The 16,171-nt window shown below is 35.5% G+C and overlaps 3 protein-coding genes across 6 annotated transcripts in view; 1 reads left to right on the forward strand and 2 right to left on the reverse strand.

Annotated features, from left to right (window-relative positions):
• gnrhr4 (gonadotropin releasing hormone receptor 4) overlaps positions 1-8,054 on the reverse strand; it is a 156,903-nt gene extending 148,849 nt beyond the window's left edge. For all 4 annotated transcript variants that reach the window (XM_073928694.1, XM_073928693.1, XM_073928691.1 and 1 more), the window contains exon 1: positions 7,940-8,054. The gene's annotated coding sequence lies outside the window, so the exon portion shown is untranslated. The remainder of the gene's footprint in view (positions 1-7,939) is intronic.
• LOC141378815 (uncharacterized) lies at positions 2,941-4,613 on the reverse strand. Its single transcript, XM_073930301.1, has 2 exons — positions 3,089-4,613; positions 2,941-3,003 (listed from the first exon to the last, which is right to left on the reverse strand). The coding sequence occupies exons 1-2, from the start codon at positions 3,959-3,961 to the stop codon at positions 2,941-2,943; spliced, it is 936 nt and encodes a 311-aa protein (XP_073786402.1). The 5' UTR covers positions 3,962-4,613.
• Positions 8,055-8,521: 467 nt separating the features above from the next.
• pex11a (peroxisomal biogenesis factor 11 alpha) lies at positions 8,522-14,446 on the forward strand. The gene is given in 3 exon segments (NM_001103120.1): positions 8,522-8,923; positions 9,025-9,140; positions 13,033-14,446. Coding segments are annotated over 3 exon segments (741 nt in total). The 5' UTR covers positions 8,522-8,867; the 3' UTR covers positions 13,602-14,446.
• Positions 14,447-16,171: the final 1,725 nt, after the last annotated feature.

The following is a 16,171-nucleotide window of genomic DNA, read 5'->3' on the forward strand; positions in this document are numbered from 1 at the left end:
ACAGCAGTGGGTAACGCTGTGCATTGTCTTTCCACCACTTGAGAGGACAAGCCATGAGTGAGATAGAGGTCTCTTTGCGGTACAAGTCAATGTCTGCATTAATCTAACAAGTGTGCTGTGTTCTGCAGTCCCCATGACTGTTTTTAGTTGTATTCCCCAACTTATATTTCACCACAGTCTGGCAGTGCCTGCATATTGTTTTTTTCTTTGTCTGTCACCTTTTCTCCTTTTTCGTATCTTTTTAGAAAGAAACCGAAATGCTTCCACACATCCGATTAAACCCACTTTAGGTTCAATCATTTCCAGCTCTTTTTCTTCCCCGCTACCAGCAACACACTCCATTTCTGCATAACTGGATCTGTAGTGACAACAGACAACAGATAAGGATGATGGCCACGCCTAGGCTGATGGGAATTTTAGTTCCTGCTACCTCCCGTTCGCTTTATTCGCCTAAGCAAACTTTTCTCAGAAATATAGTTTTATTGAGTCATGCGCCTATGCTAATATAAAAAAAATTACTATTGCCGTATGACGGTATTTACAATATTGTTACATCCCTAATCTTCACTGTAAGAAAAACACTTTAGCTACAAAAGTCCAGTGTAGTGAGGGATTTTCTCGTTTTGTTTGATTAATGATAAAAACAGGAAATAGTGCACTGTCACTTTAATGGTTTTTCTTTCACGTTTCTTTTGATCCTCAACTCGTTTGTTTATTACACAAATGAGGGGTTAATATAGATAATCACTAAACACCGCATTTTGACACCTATTTGACCATTAAAGTGCTCACGTTAAGATGAGATGCGTGCGCTCTGCTCGTCTCAGTGTGCAAATGAGACCCAATTCTGACTGCATGCTTCTGACTATGTCTGCGCGCTGCACACACACAAAAGTATGCAGTCTTTTGTGCTTTTAAGAGCAACACGTGTACAACTGGAAAGGGGCGATAAATGATGCAATAATCGTTTTTCTCGATTAATGGTTTTTCATAATTGTTAGAAGCCAAAATCGAAATCGGATTTTCAATTAATTGCACAGCCCTAATCTATTTGATTTCAGGTTATGATGGAAAGTGACCAAAATCCAACGTCGAGCCAACATCTTAAACCAATGTCATATTGTCTGACCAATGTCGCACAACGTCAAGCTGTAGCATCATTAGACGCGGATGATATTTTGTTGTGTTTAGGTTGTGTTGGAATGTAACTAAAAAGCAATGTCTGTCCAATTTTGGACATTGATTTCGGCCTGACGTTTGGTTCTGACATCAACATGATTTTCATTTCCAAACAAAATGCAACATCCCACGATGTTGGGGTACAACGTCAATCTGATGTAAAGTAATTAAATGCAAATGACAATAAAATGTAATGGTTGTAATGTAAATGCAAACTGACAAATACATACACATGCAAATAGACAAACATATTCAACAAATTCTCACAGCACAGTCAAATACAGAAACATGTTGCAAATAGCATTACCCAGCTGCTTGCTGCTTAGAGTCATACATACATAAGAAGCTGTACAATATTTTTTTTTTTTTTTCAAATAAACTAAAAACTCTCAGTTCTACAACAACAGACTCTAAACAGGAAGCAGTCAGGTTTGTGACTTTTTGGGGTCCCTTAACACTTATTGCGGTCTGCGTGACTTGTGAGAATTGTTGAATATGTTTTTCTATTTGCATGCGTTTTCTAAGATTGCGGCATTTGAGCTCTCTCGGCCACCATAGCAGAGTCAATTTGCATTGACAACCTGTAACCATTGACCTCTATAGTACTCAACTCAACTCAACTCACTTTATTTCTATAGCACTTTCACAAATCACAATGGATTACCAAAGTGCTGTACATAAAAACCAATAAAAAAGCATGTAAAATATACATAAAACCAAAATACATAAACTCACATCACATGATTAAAAGCTAAAGAAAATAAGTGTGTTTTCAGTGACCTCTGAAAAGACTCAAAAGTTTGAGCTGTTTTTACAGAGAGTGGGAGATCGTTCCAGAGTCTTGGAGCTGCTACCGAGAAAGCTCTATCACCTCGACATTTTAAGCATGATTTAGGAACTTGCAAATAGAGACGATCTATAGAGCGAAGAGATCTCAGAGATCTCATAGGTTGGTGCATAATAATTAGCTCAGAGATATACTCAGGGGCCAGGCCATGGAGGGATTTAAAAACATACAACAGAACTTTGTAGTGAATTCTAAACTGGATTGGCAGCCAGTGTAGGGAAACAAGTACAGGTGTAATGTGCTCTCGTTTTTTTGTGCCTGTTAAAAGCCTGGCAACTGCGTTCTGGACTAGCTGCAGTCGCGAGAGAGAGAGGCCTGACTCACACCCAGATACAATGCGTTGCAATAGTCCAGACAAGAAGAAATAAAAGCATGAACAACTTTCTCCAAATCACTGAAAGTGAGGATAGACTTAAGCTTGGCAATATATCTAAAATAGAAAAAACTATTTTTGACAACCGCATTAATTTGCCGAACAGATTTTAGCTCAGAGTCAAAGATGACACCAAAACTCTTTACCGAGGAATGTATTTTTCCAGGAAGCAATGACAGATTGCCATTAGAGTCTGAACCTTTTTGGGCAAAAACAATAATTTTGCACTTATCTTCATTCAGTTGGAGAAAAATATTTGCCAACCAACACTTCACATCAGCCAAACAATTAAGCAAAGCCTGAAGGGAGGATTGATCCCAAGATTTTATAGGGAAGTAGATTTGAGAGTCATCAGCATATAGATGGTAATTTATGCCATGCTTTTCAAACATTTTTCCTAACGGAAGTAAGTAAAGGGAGAACAAAACAGGACACAGTATTGAGCCTTGCGGTACCCCACACATTAATTGCATGACAGATGAAGAGGAGTTGCTCAAACTGACTGATATAGTTCTATCCATCAGATATGAGGCAAACCAATCTAAGGCCAGACCCTGGATACCTGCGTGTTCTCTAAGCCGATCAGTGAGAATGTCATGATCCACTGTATCAAAAGCAGCAGTGAGATCCAACAGTACAAGAATAACAGGGCTACCTGAATCAACCTCCAACAAGATATCATTACAAACCCTCAATAGAGCGGACTCTGTGCTATGGCGAGCTCTAAAACCAGATTGAAACTTATCAAAAATATTATTATTAGCCAGAAACTCATTTAGTTGTACAGACACAACCTTCTCTAAAATGTTTGAAATAAAAGGCAATTTAGAAATTTTGCGAAAATTCTTCATGTCTGAGACATCAAGATTCGCTTTCTTTAACAGGGGCTGAATAACAGCATGTTTAAAACTACTAGTAACGATACCAGTAGAGAGACTACTATTTACAATTGAAAGCACACTTGGGCCAATTGAGTGCATTGCCTCCTTAAATAAGGTGGCAGGAATGACATCACAGGACGAACCAGAAGGCTTCATATGTGCAACAATGTCATTAAGTTGTGACAGAGACACAGGAATAAAGCTGGCTAGATTTTTTAAGGGGGCAACAGAAATTGTAGAAACCCTGACTACAGGTGAAATCTGTGCACGAATTCCAACAATCTTATCAGCAAAAAAATGCAGAAATTTTTCACAGGTGTCAACAGATGACGAAATTGATGGAGAAACAACAGGCTGAAGTATGGTGTTAATAGTGGAGAACAGTACTTTTGAATTATGACAGTTCTTTGAAATTATGTCAGATAAATAATTTGATCTAGCTGCTTTGACTGCCCTTTGAAATGTTGTCAAGCAATCTCTCAATGATTCATATGAAACTTGTAGTTTGTCTTTAAGCCATTTGCGCTCAGCTCTTCTACACTCCTGCCTAAGGGCCCTAATATTGCTGTTCACCCAAGGCTGGGGCTTAACTTTCTTTTTCTTAATTTTCAATGGAGCTACAGAATTCAGAATATTAGAGCATATGGGGTTAAACTGGATAACTAACTCCTCAGGTCCCATATGAAAAACCCATAGTATGAAAAACAAATACCATGGAAGTCAGTGGTTACAGGTTTTCCGTTTTTTAAAAGACCGTTTGTGTTTAATAGTAGAAAACAGGTTTGGAACAAAAGAAGGGTGAGTAAATTAGGACAGAACTTTAATTTTTGAGTGATCAAACTCTAATGATTCTGCAAACCTCAAAGGATTCAATGGCGTTCACAACACATGTTGTATTATCTCCAGTCTCAGAAATAAATCACTTCACACTTGCACAATGGAGCACAGTGTATTGCACCTGGCAACCCTCTTGAATATCATTACATTTCTCAAAATAACCTGTGGATGAAGGAGAACAATAATTTATTTTATTTGCCTCCAGGTATGTTTAAAATAACACTGCTTCAATAAATATTTCCAATAGCTAAGTCAAACACTTTGTCTTTGTCTTCCTGAAATTCATTTGTCCTCTCTCTCTCAAAACTCATAAACTCATAAAATATTAGATTTGTTTTTGTTTTGTTTAACAGCTTACAGTGGAGGTCAGAGTAAAGTTATCCACGCTTGAATCTTTTCACAAACACTGTAATCTTCATTAAATCTCTCTAAAATTAAAAAAGGTTTATTCAGTACTTTTTTTTAATAACTAAAAGGCACTTTAACAAAACCCCTTTGTTCTAAGAAAAACAAGATTAGAAAAATTAGACAATAGCAATGATTGTATCATGAAGAAATATTATAATTAATGTTTCTTAAAGTTATCATTAGTGTTTGGTTAGTCAAAAAAGCATTACAAATAACTGAATAATTCTTTTGCCAAATATAATTTGACTACATTACCAATCACTGGGTGTAAAAAAATAATGAGATTACTTTCAAGTTACTTTGCAAACAAAGCCTTTAAAATACACTACACAGTCAAAATGATAGTTCTGTCAGCAATTTAATATTGATTTTAAAATAGTACAAAGGTTTGAATACAGCAACTTGACTTGACCCAAAATGTTTAATCAATTTTTGGAACATAACATTCTTAACGAACCTGCCTTACAATGAAAATGTATCTTAAAATGGATGGTTCACCCAAAAGTAAAAATTCTTCATTATTTTCTTATCCTTGACTTGTTCCAAACCAGTGTGTTGTTGCTGTTCTCCTAAACATAAAATACATTTTGAAAAATCTTAAAAACTTGTAACCATTGACTTCCATTGTATTTGTTTTTCCTACAATGGATGTCAATGGTTACAGGTTTTGGAACAAGTTAAGAGTAAGTAAAAAATGACAATTGTAATTTTTTGGTGAACTATCCCCTTGCATGCCTATACACATTGTTTGATACAGTACAGAGTAATGATTGCTGAGTGTAAGGTATATGTGTATGATGGCTTAAAGGAATAGTTCACCAAAAATGAAAATTACCCAGTAATTTTCTCACCTTCAAGCCATTATTTTTTTCAAACAAACACAGTCAGAGTAGTGCTGTTTATTTGTATTGGGCTAGTGGTCCTTTTTTAAAGTGCATAGATCCATCGTAAAACTAACCCAAATGCACCATGGGATTAATGCATGTCTTATGAAGCAAATCAATGTTGCTTTTTATAATAAAATATTTATCATTTTGAAATTAGAAACTCAAATTACTGAAATCCAGCAGCTGCCAAATGCACACTGAACAACTTCTCACTGGACGTATAACACGTCGTAACACGCAATCGCATTGAGTAAAAGTATCAAATATCTAGTTTAAGGCTTCAGAATCGACTGTATGAAATATTCTTAAAACTGTTGTTGTACGTCTGTTAGAATAACTTCATGTAGGTCATGACCTCTGAATTTAGGAAACTGTAGACCAGGGGTGGCCAACCCTGTTCCTGGAGAGCCACCTTCCTGCAGATTTCAGTTGCTACCCATATCAAACACACCTGAACCAATTAATTAGGAAGTGAACACCACGTGATAATTACAGGCAGGTGTATTGGATATGGGTTGTAACTGAAATCTGCAGGAAGGTGGCTCTCCAGGAACAGGGTTGGCCACCCCTGCTGTAGACTGTTCTTTAATGTTGATCACCACAAGATTAATCAAAACATCTTGATATCTATGATGCATCCTTAAAGGCAGACACTCGCCTTTAGTCAGCTGTTTTCAACAAATTGCTTGAATGAATTATTAAATTGATTGCTGCCACTTACCGGCAGCTTAACTGCCATATTATCCTTGACATGCCTAAATGAGCTAAGATACACCAGCACAAACACACTCATAAAAATATTGTCTTATTATCATGATCAAAAGCACCTTTAAACTTCAGTAGTTCCAGGAATACAGTTTGTCAGATTTATAACCCCCCTTGAATTATTAGCCCCCCCTGTTTATTTTTTTCCTCAATTTCTGTTTAGCCAAAAGATGATTTTTTTTCAGCACATTTAATAAATAATTTCTAATAACTGATTTATTTTATCTCTGCCATGATGACAGTACATAATATAATAATAATAATAATAATAATAATATTTGACTTTACATTTTTCAAGACACTTATTTACAGCTTAAAGTGGCATTTAAAGGCTTAACCAGGTAATTAGGTTAACCAGGCAGGTTAGGGTAATTAGGCAAGTTATTGTATAATGATGGTTTGTTCTATTTCTATGGGAAAAGAAATAGCTTAACGAAGCAACTAATTTTGTCCTTAAAATGGTGTTTAAAAAATTTAAAACTGCTTTTATTTTAGCCAAAATAAAACAAATAAAACTTTATCCAGAAAAAATATATATATTATCAGACATACTGTGAAAATGTCCTTGCTCTGTTAAACATCATTTGGGAAACATTTAAAAAAAGAAAGAAAAAAAAATCAAAGGGGGGTTAATAACTTCTATTGTACCTCATTAATGTCACTCTTATGCACACAAATGTGCTGCCAAATCAGATCTGTTTCATTCTTTCAAAACCATTTAATGTATTAATATAGTCTGAAACAACTGGAAATTACAATAAGGCTGATCAATAATAAGATTCAATATCACAAAATGTCACAGAATACTTAATATAGGCAGGCTTTTTCCTGAACTGCATTTAAAAATGCCACATCTCAACCTTGAAATGAACTAATTTTTGATTGAGGTAAGTTTGGGTGGTGTGGGCAAAGACGTTATTTATAAGATTCACTAAATATATTATGAGACTAAAAATGAGGTGGTTTCTTGATTAAACACTGCCCTCTGCAGGTCTGATCGGACTGATCACAGTATGAGAGCACACACTGAGTTTTATTTAAATAAAAGTAATTTATATGCAGTATACGCCATCTGACAGTGTGCAAACATATGAAGTCAATTGCATTCTTATATGTAGAAAGTATGATTTTAATCATCTGAAAGGAATGACTGCCAGCATCGATGAACTCTAGATTTAATCTTATCATTTTGAACTTAAGGTCAATATTCAAACACGACACCAGCTTAATAAAATAATAATGTGAACAATATCAAATATTCTCTTTCAGGGTCCAGATCAGAAATTATATTAATAAAAAACTAATTGAAGAAGTAAAATGTAACAGGTCACATCAAAGAGAATAACCAAATGGAAGAAATGCGTCACAGATTCACTTTAAATTTAATAGTTTAAATCACTATGTGAATAATAAAAGGCATGAATTGTCAAAATGAGTCTGTTGTGTGACTTTTATGTGAGGTCTCACGTATCTAAAACTGTGATTGTATACTGTGATTGTTTATATATTATTCATAGCAAAACAATCCAGAGTACTAGTTGATGAAAATAAAGTTTATATATACTTAAATAGAAGATTTTTTTCAACACAATTCTATTACTTTATCATGTACACCTGTTCATGTTCACCTGTTCAACAGCTTGTTGAAGTACTCTAATAATCAGTCGTATTGGCAGCAACGTAATTCATTCAATCATTCATAGTTTGTTAAACTGCATAATGGCACTGGCAGATTATGCTAAAAACAAAGAATTATGCCTACCTGAACTTATTTCTCTAAAACACACCATAGCTTATTTGTCAGTCGCATGGCAGTGGTTCAAATTATCAAGCGGAATCAAGCATTGGCCTTATTTCACATTGGGGCGTGGTTTGCGCTTAACTGAGGGAGAAGAATCACGCTGATTGGTTGGTTAAATCAGGAAGTGGCACTGTTGTGACTTGTCCGTCGTCCAAAAACATCCGATAAAATACCCGAGCTCCGAATTTGTAAACACTTAATTTTACCATTATCTAAAAATGATATATTAAATACCACAATAAATAGTATTGTATATATTGGAACACAACTTTTAATAAATTAATACGCGAATGATGCGATTCGGGTCAATGAAACATGTCAAATGATTCAAAGACTCAAACGATTCGTTCACGAATTGCTCAAAGCGAAGAGAGCTAAAAGTACGGCACAAAGCTGTCCATCACTGCATATAAAAACTATGCAAATAAAACGTGCTGGTATAATGTTTATGATTCTAATATTATCTGCAACAGTTATTTAATTACGTTCAGTCGCAAGGCAGGTGAATGGTTTTAAACTGCTCAAAAGAACCGACTCCACAAAATGAATCGGACTTTCATTGCCCGTCATAAGAAGCTTTTTATAGTGTCGTGCATTTTGAATCGCTTATTATTACTTAGATCGAAACCACGATCGCTTTTATAAACACAGCAAGATATTTGTTTACTAAAAAGGGTCGTGAAGTTTGTTCGATGGTTTCAACAGTGTGTCTTTGTACAGTGTGGTGCATGAACTTTCACCCCTGTTCCTACAGTCGACAAGGATCGTGTCTGACAGGACACACACACATGGTTTAGTATGAATTGCGCTTTGGTGCTTTAGTTATTTATTCCCGAAAGAATCTCTTTTGCACAGTATTGTTTCACGGTAAGTTAGTTGTTTCAGCCACATGGAAACTTTCATCAGCTTCACGAACCAAAGTCAAGGAAGGGATCGCATTTTCAGGTCAGTCTCTTGTCATCTGTCAAAAACGACATTGAGTTAAAATTACGTGGCATAAAATGAGCTAGACTGTGCCTAAACGTTCATATGTTTGTTTTCTTTAGGGCAACACAATATGCATGTGCTTTGGCGAAATACCTTCTGAGAAATGAAGCGAAAAGAAAAGAGCTGGCGAAAAAGCTGCAGTTGCTGGAGTCTAATATGAGCTCGGGGCGAAAGCGTAAGAATGCTGTTACATAATATAAAAACACTCACAAAAACGTTCAGTTCTTTGTCAGTACTACCTGTCCAACATAGGATAATAAATTATTAGACAATGTTTAAGTATTCTCAGTTAGTAATATTTTTTTTCCATTTTTACATGTATAGTATCTTTACAGTTCACACAAGAAACCATTGTGATTAATTACTGAAAGATTCCTTTCACGTTAAATGTGCAAATGAATGTATGTGCCCATGGCTACAATTAAAGTACCCCTATTATGCTAATTGAAAGGTTCCTAATTTTGTTATGGGGATCTACTAAGAATCACAAGTAAAAAAAAAAATAATAATAATTTTCTCATAATGTATACAGCTTTCAAGTCTTTTCATGCAGGAGCTGTGTCCCAGTTCAGAAATCACATTTTTTCACTAGACAACTAGGGCTGTGCGATTAATCAATTCACAATTATGATTTGAAACGTGCGCTAATCGCAAGAGGCTGCGATATGAAATGTAATGTATATTATTTAATTTCCCCCATTCAGAGCAAATGCTGACTGCTGTCAATGTGTCTTACTATGTGACAGTCTTACTAGCCAATTAAGTGAGTACACTTTTGTATTGCCCAATCAGAATTGTGCAATGGAACAATGTGGAACTCCCACCATAAAAAACAAAAAAAACAAACAAACAGGAAAGCGCAGACGAGTGGGATGAAGGTGTCTGCTCCTTCAGAAGCATTAATAGACTAATTAATATAAATGTAAAAACAGCATTGGTAATATGCAAATATTTTGGTTTTAAAGTCACAGACACTGAACAAAAACAGGTCATTTGTATGAGCTGTCACAGAATTGTTGCCAGCACGAGGAAATACAACCAGCACCTAAAAACACCACAGGGGGCTATATAAGGAGTGTAAAGTATTGGCAGTGACACTAGCAACAACAAAGTACAATTTCAGTTGTTTGCGGCTGTTATACCATATGAAAAAACATCACACAGGCACCAGCAGATAACTAAAATAACTCACAACCTCGCTAAGTACACGGTGCCTTTTAATGCAGTGACCATTTAAAAAAATTGGATTTAAAAACCCAAATGCTGGATAGGAAATATACACTTCTGTATCATAAATTTTTTTGCTATTTTGCACTATCACAGCTGTACGTTGAATGTCCTGATATTTTGTGTAGCATCTGTGAATTGTTTTGTTTTTAGATTATATAAGCTACATAAAGCCTCTTATTAGCCGTGTTTGTTTACTGACTGTTTGCTGAATTTTTATAATTATATATTTTTATTACTATCTCCCTAATTTGAGTTGAACTTAAGGTCACTTTATTGGTGCTTACTGTTTGGTTTAGAGAAAAATGCAGTGTTAAATTTCTTAATATTTAAAAACTATTTTTATATAAAAGTAAATTAATATATTTCCAGTTTTTAACACTCACTTCATTTTAGCAGCAAGAAGCTACATTACAGATTATTGAGCTGAAGCTTTAAGCTCAAAGTCACAATATTGCATTTAGATATTTTCCCCAAATAGCACAGCCCTATGGACTACACATACTTTAAAGGCATGGCTTTTGATGTCCCAAAGGCCAAGCCAAACATTATTAAATAAGGGGGTCTAGTCTATGAAGCATTGCAATATCTGCCATTGACAAATGGCAATAACATTCTTGTTTTTAAAAATTATATTAAACAGTTTGAAAGCGTTTTGTATTTAGCACATTATTATTCATCAAGTGTATCTTATAAGATGGAAGTCACCATTTGAATGTCTGTTTTAAACATTTGTGTTGTTTAGTCAAATATACTGTAATGCAGTTCTATAAATAAAAAATAATATTCAACATTTAATATTAATAAAAATAACAACATCAACAGCATATAATATTGTCATAAGCAGTGCACAGTCATTATTGGGATAGTGTTGACAACAAAGGTTATGAAAGGCATCAGTTGGTTCCTTCATATCCCAGGAAACAAAGCACACATTTAGTCTCCAATTTGGGACAGCATTCATCCCGCCACTGACATAATCACTCTTTAGATGCAGCCTTTGAATTGGGACACAGCTACTGTCTGAAATAGTTTAATGAATGATGGTATCTCTGAACCAATCCTTTCTGATAGCTTGCACTCTGATTGGTCAGAGGGTCCAGTTTGTTGGTATTGGTCCATTAAAACCAACCGTCCAATACTGCATTTGAATTTCAGATCTGGACATTTCCTCAGCATCCCAATAAACATTAATATATAAACAGTACCAATAATGTTGGTTTTACTGTATCACATCAATATCAAGAAGTAGCCGATTAACCAGTTCATAATGCACAATGCTTGGGTGTTCTTTCAATATATCTTATTTTAAGAGTTCACATTTAACTGATGATTGATAATAAAACTTGTTTGGAATGCTGTCCTGGGAGAGAGCCCTGAGCTTATAAGATCCACAAGCCCGCGGCCCCCTCCCATTAGTAGGGCAAGAAGGAAGTTTGAGCTCAGGTAGATCTCGATGAACTCCACAGACTTATTTCTGGCTAACTGAATGGCCAAGGAAAGCTATGCAGCTTGCTAAGAGCTTGACTATGATGCCTATTTGGTATGTTCAATTTAGTTAGGTTGTATGTTTTTTGTACAGTGAGAGGAACTCTCTTTCTCTATAGATATTTCTTTCCTTTGTAGATTAAAAAAAAAACTGCATGTTAATTTTAAGTGGAACCTTTATGTTTTTAATGTAAAATTAAATACAATAAAAAACTTCAAAAACAAACTATATGTACAGTTAATTAGCCATATTTGTGATTAGATTTTAATATTTGCATGTGCAGTATGAAAGAAACGTTCCACTATCAATCGTATAGCTGTTTTATTAATTTTCTATCATATGTTTTAAAACCTGTCTATAACCATTAGGATTTTGCAGGTCTTCTTAAGAAGACCTGCAAAATCTTAATGGTTATAGACAGGTTTTAAAACATATGATAGAAAATTAATAAAAGAGCTATACGATTAATATAGGCTTCTAGGCATTGGTCGGGGCCCCCTAATTCCCCAGGGCCCTAAGCAGCTGCTTACCTCGCTTATTGGTTAAGTCTGCCCCTGGAAGGTCTTTAAGACGAATATACTAAGATAAGAAACTCTGGTTATTTATAGTGAGTTAGGAATCATGTGGTTGGTGAATCAACCATAAGCTAATTCGGGACCAGCCGTAAACAATCATAAGCACGTGATCCTTCGAAATTAGTTTATAAATAAACTTCACATAGCTTTCCAACTTCAACTTGTGTTTGAGGGTTAAAGCAGATTTTATTCATTGTCAGCCAATGAAGACCACAAGTTGGCATTACGAAAGTTTATTACAAATCGATGTGGAATTTCCTCAGAAAATAAAGCTGGTGTTACTGATGGTTCACTTCAAGCTGCTCATAATTGGTTCATTCTTTTTAGAAGAATGATTTAGCACGCTCTTTAGAAATTCGTAGACATTCTATGTCTTGAAAAGGCTAAATTACACACTAAAAGATAATATCTGAAATCACACAATAAAGGCACTTTAGCTTCTTAGTTAAACTGCTTTGGCATGGGTAAAATGATTTGAAATGTGTTATTTCATCTCGACTGTCAATGAAAGGACGGAAAGAAAGCTTTCAGGATTCATTAGAAATATCTGAATTTCTGTCTCAATGTTTATTAGAGACAGTTTGTAATGTCATGAAAGAAAGTATACAAAAAAAAAAACAGTCAATTTGAGTACAATTTCCATTTTTTCCCCACTGCATACTGACATATTTAAAGTAATAGTTGTAATTAAACAATGCAGCATCTAGCTTTGCCTCAATTTTGACAGATTAAAAATGAACATCATATATAATTGATCTGTTTTGCTCTTTTTACAGTATTTAGGCTTGGTAACACTGTAAACTCAGTCCAAGCTGCCAAGAGCACTCTTCATATTTCTGACCCTGTCCTGCGCTTCTGCCTTACTGTGGCCAACCTCAACCGTGCCTTATACTTCATCTGTGACAACATCCTCTGGGCAAGAAGCATTGGCCTAATCCGAGATATCGACAAGGAGCGCTGGAGCTTAAACTCCTCTCGCTTCTATTTCCTGTCTTTGGTCATGAATCTGACCAGAGACGTCTATGCGATCATCCAGCTAATGGTCCAGAAGTCTCGGGACAGACGTTACCAGCAGAAAGCCGACCAACACCTTAATGAAAGTCCGGATGTGGCTTGTGTCATTGTGCCTCAGCTCGACGCGTTTCTCTTTCTTCTCATGGAGAGCCTCAGAAGTCAGCCGTCTGTGGCGCTTGATACGCTTAAAAATGTTTGTGACCTTTTCATTCCACTTGACAAACTGGGTATTTACCAGACAAATGCAGGGGTGGTGGGCTTCTGTGGGCTTGTGTCCTCGCTTTTAGGCATACTGACAGTCTTGAGGCCCACTCTTAAAATAAAGCCATGACGTAGGAAATAGGAAAATACCTTAAAGTAAAATCCTGGAGATCATTTCCGAACAAACTTTGAGATTATTTTAGTGTTAAATTAGACTACTAATAAAGGACTAGATTTCCCCTAAAAAGAATATAATTACATGATTATTTACTCACTCCCAGGATATACTTGACTTGCTTTACTTATTTGTAAAGAAACTATGATTTTGGAGGAAAGAGTTAAAGGGATAGTTCACCCCAAATATACTCTATTTTATCACCCTCAGATGCCTCCAAACCTTCATGTGTTTCCTTTTTCTGTTGAATACAAAAGAAAATGCTTTGAAGAACGTTTAAACAATGTTTAAAAACTGGTAAACATTGACTTTCATATTATAGAAGTCAATTGTTTGATTTTTAGGATTTTTCAGAATATCTTCTTTGGCGTTTAATGGAAGATTGAAATACAAACAGGTTTGTGCAACGTTAAGGGGCACTAAATTATGAAAAATGTCATTTTGGGGTGAACTAACCCTTTAATGATGTTTCTCTACATCTAATGCAAGTGTACAAGCTCATTGCTAATTTTCTTTTCATACATACAGTAATCCATATTTGCTCAGCTTCAAATTGTCCATGAGCGCAGTTAAACAAAAAGGAAATCATCTTATCTCAAGTCATATTCAGTACTTATGTAATTTGAGTGGTTGCAGACTAAACTGCCAGCATGTGTATTTATTAAGTATATCATTTATTTATTTATTTGTATTTATTGAAATGACTGATTGTTTCATTGATGGTCAAATGTGTTTATGTAAATTACTTTTAGAGCTGCCTTAATATGGATTTTGGACTGTCAAAAATGTCAGAACTGAACTGTGTTCACATGCAATTGGTGGAGAAAAATAAGATCACTATTTTTTGTTTTCTATAGAGAGACATAACATCTTGGCAGCTACATGTGACCAACATGACCTCAGCCAACAAATAAGTGTCATCTGTAGTGAAAAAATTTCTTTTCCCCGATGAAAATGATGGATTGTTTTGCTGTTTGTTGACTGGGGTTATGTATATTCGTTTAAAGCTGCTTAATAATTGATTTTGGACTAAATTTTAATCTGCCTTAATATTTGTTGAGATTTACATGCATTAGATCAATGGTCTCAAACTCAATTCCTGAAGGGCCACAGCTCTGCATAGTTTAGGTCTACCAACCTCCACCTCACACCTGTCTAATAGTTTCCAGTAGTCTTGAACACCCTGAATATTTGGATCAGCTGTGTTTGATTAGGGTTGAAGCAAAATGTGCAGAGCTGCGGCCCTCCAGGAATCCAGTTTGACACCTATGCGTTAGATCAGGGGTGTCCAAACTCGATCCTAGAGAACCAGTATCCTGCATGTTTTAGTTCCAACCCCAATTAAAAACACCTGAACCAGCTAAGCAACCTCTTTCAGGTATACTTCCAGGCAGGTGTATTGGAGGAAGTTGGGGCTAAACTATGCAGGACAGCAGACCTCCAGTACTGAGTTCGGACATTCCTGCATTAGATCATAGGTCTCAAACTCAACTCCTGGAGGGCTGCAGCTCTATACAGTTTTGCTCCAACTCTAATCAAACACAGCTAATTCAACTAATGAAGGTGTTTATTACTTTTTGAACACCAATTATTTGGTTTAGCTGTGTTTGATTAGGGTGGGAGCAAAACGGTGCGGAGTTGCGGCCCTCCAGGAGTTGAGTTTGAGACCATTGGATTAGATGGGGAAAAGTCTAAATTTGGATTACATCGAATTAATCCACATCAAGCTAACAGATAAAGTTTTTAACATAGCAAAAAGTTTAAATATTTATTAATAAATATTAATTACTAATTGATTACATTGATGCTGCCTAAATATGCAATTTGGCCCACCATGAGCATAATTTGGACTCTTAATTTGAGCACCATTCACTTGCATTAGATTAAAAAAACAATGTTTTTCCTGCAAAGTCTTAATTTTAGCTAAAAAGGGTAAATCATGCACCTTAGAAGGGGGAGTAGTTCGGGACATTTCACTTATTTTGGGATGACATTTTGTGAAGGGACCAACTTAATTGGCATATACTGTAAGGGAAAACAGTGCATTCCCATAATGAAGTGCAGGGCTTGTTTTGCACAAAATAAAGACAAAAAATTGGATGATATTTTGCAATGTGATTAACCACAAGCTGTGTACGCTTTCATTAAATAGTGCCTTACCACATCTGTTTGTGGCATCTGTGGGTAAATATTACACATGTATTATGCACTCTTTTATTAGAGATTTTGATTACTATGGTACTGATAGGAATATGAGGGTAGATTAACACTTCTTTTGAAACTAGAAAATTTTATTTCCATCTATTAGAAAAGACGAGAAATGCTCAAGTTTCTGTAGTGTGCTCTAAACATTTAGTCTCCTCTTTTGTGGAGAAAAGCATCTGTCATTTTAGATGTTTCCTACCTCATTCCGACAGACTTGTTTACAGATGTTTATTTCACTTTAGGTGTAAGATCTTAAGGTTCTATTGGTTATTGCTTCTATAACACTGATTCTACACCGTTGTCAAACCGCTTTAAGAACA

This window comes from Danio rerio, chromosome 18 (assembly GCF_049306965.1).
Source record: "Danio rerio strain Tuebingen ecotype United States chromosome 18, GRCz12tu, whole genome shotgun sequence".
Classification (NCBI taxonomy): Eukaryota; Metazoa; Chordata; class Actinopteri; order Cypriniformes; family Danionidae; genus Danio; species Danio rerio.

Bases quoted from the DNA above. Each gene is read 5' to 3' on its own strand.
- LOC141378815 (XM_073930301.1), bottom strand. From the start codon at position 3,961: ATGGGACCTGAGGAGTTAGTTATCCAGTTTAACCCCATATGCTCTAAT. The intron at 3,004-3,088 runs GTTTGTAATGAT...CTTTTGATACAG, and splicing joins CAGAGTCCGCTCTATTGAGG to TGGATCATGACATTCTCACT.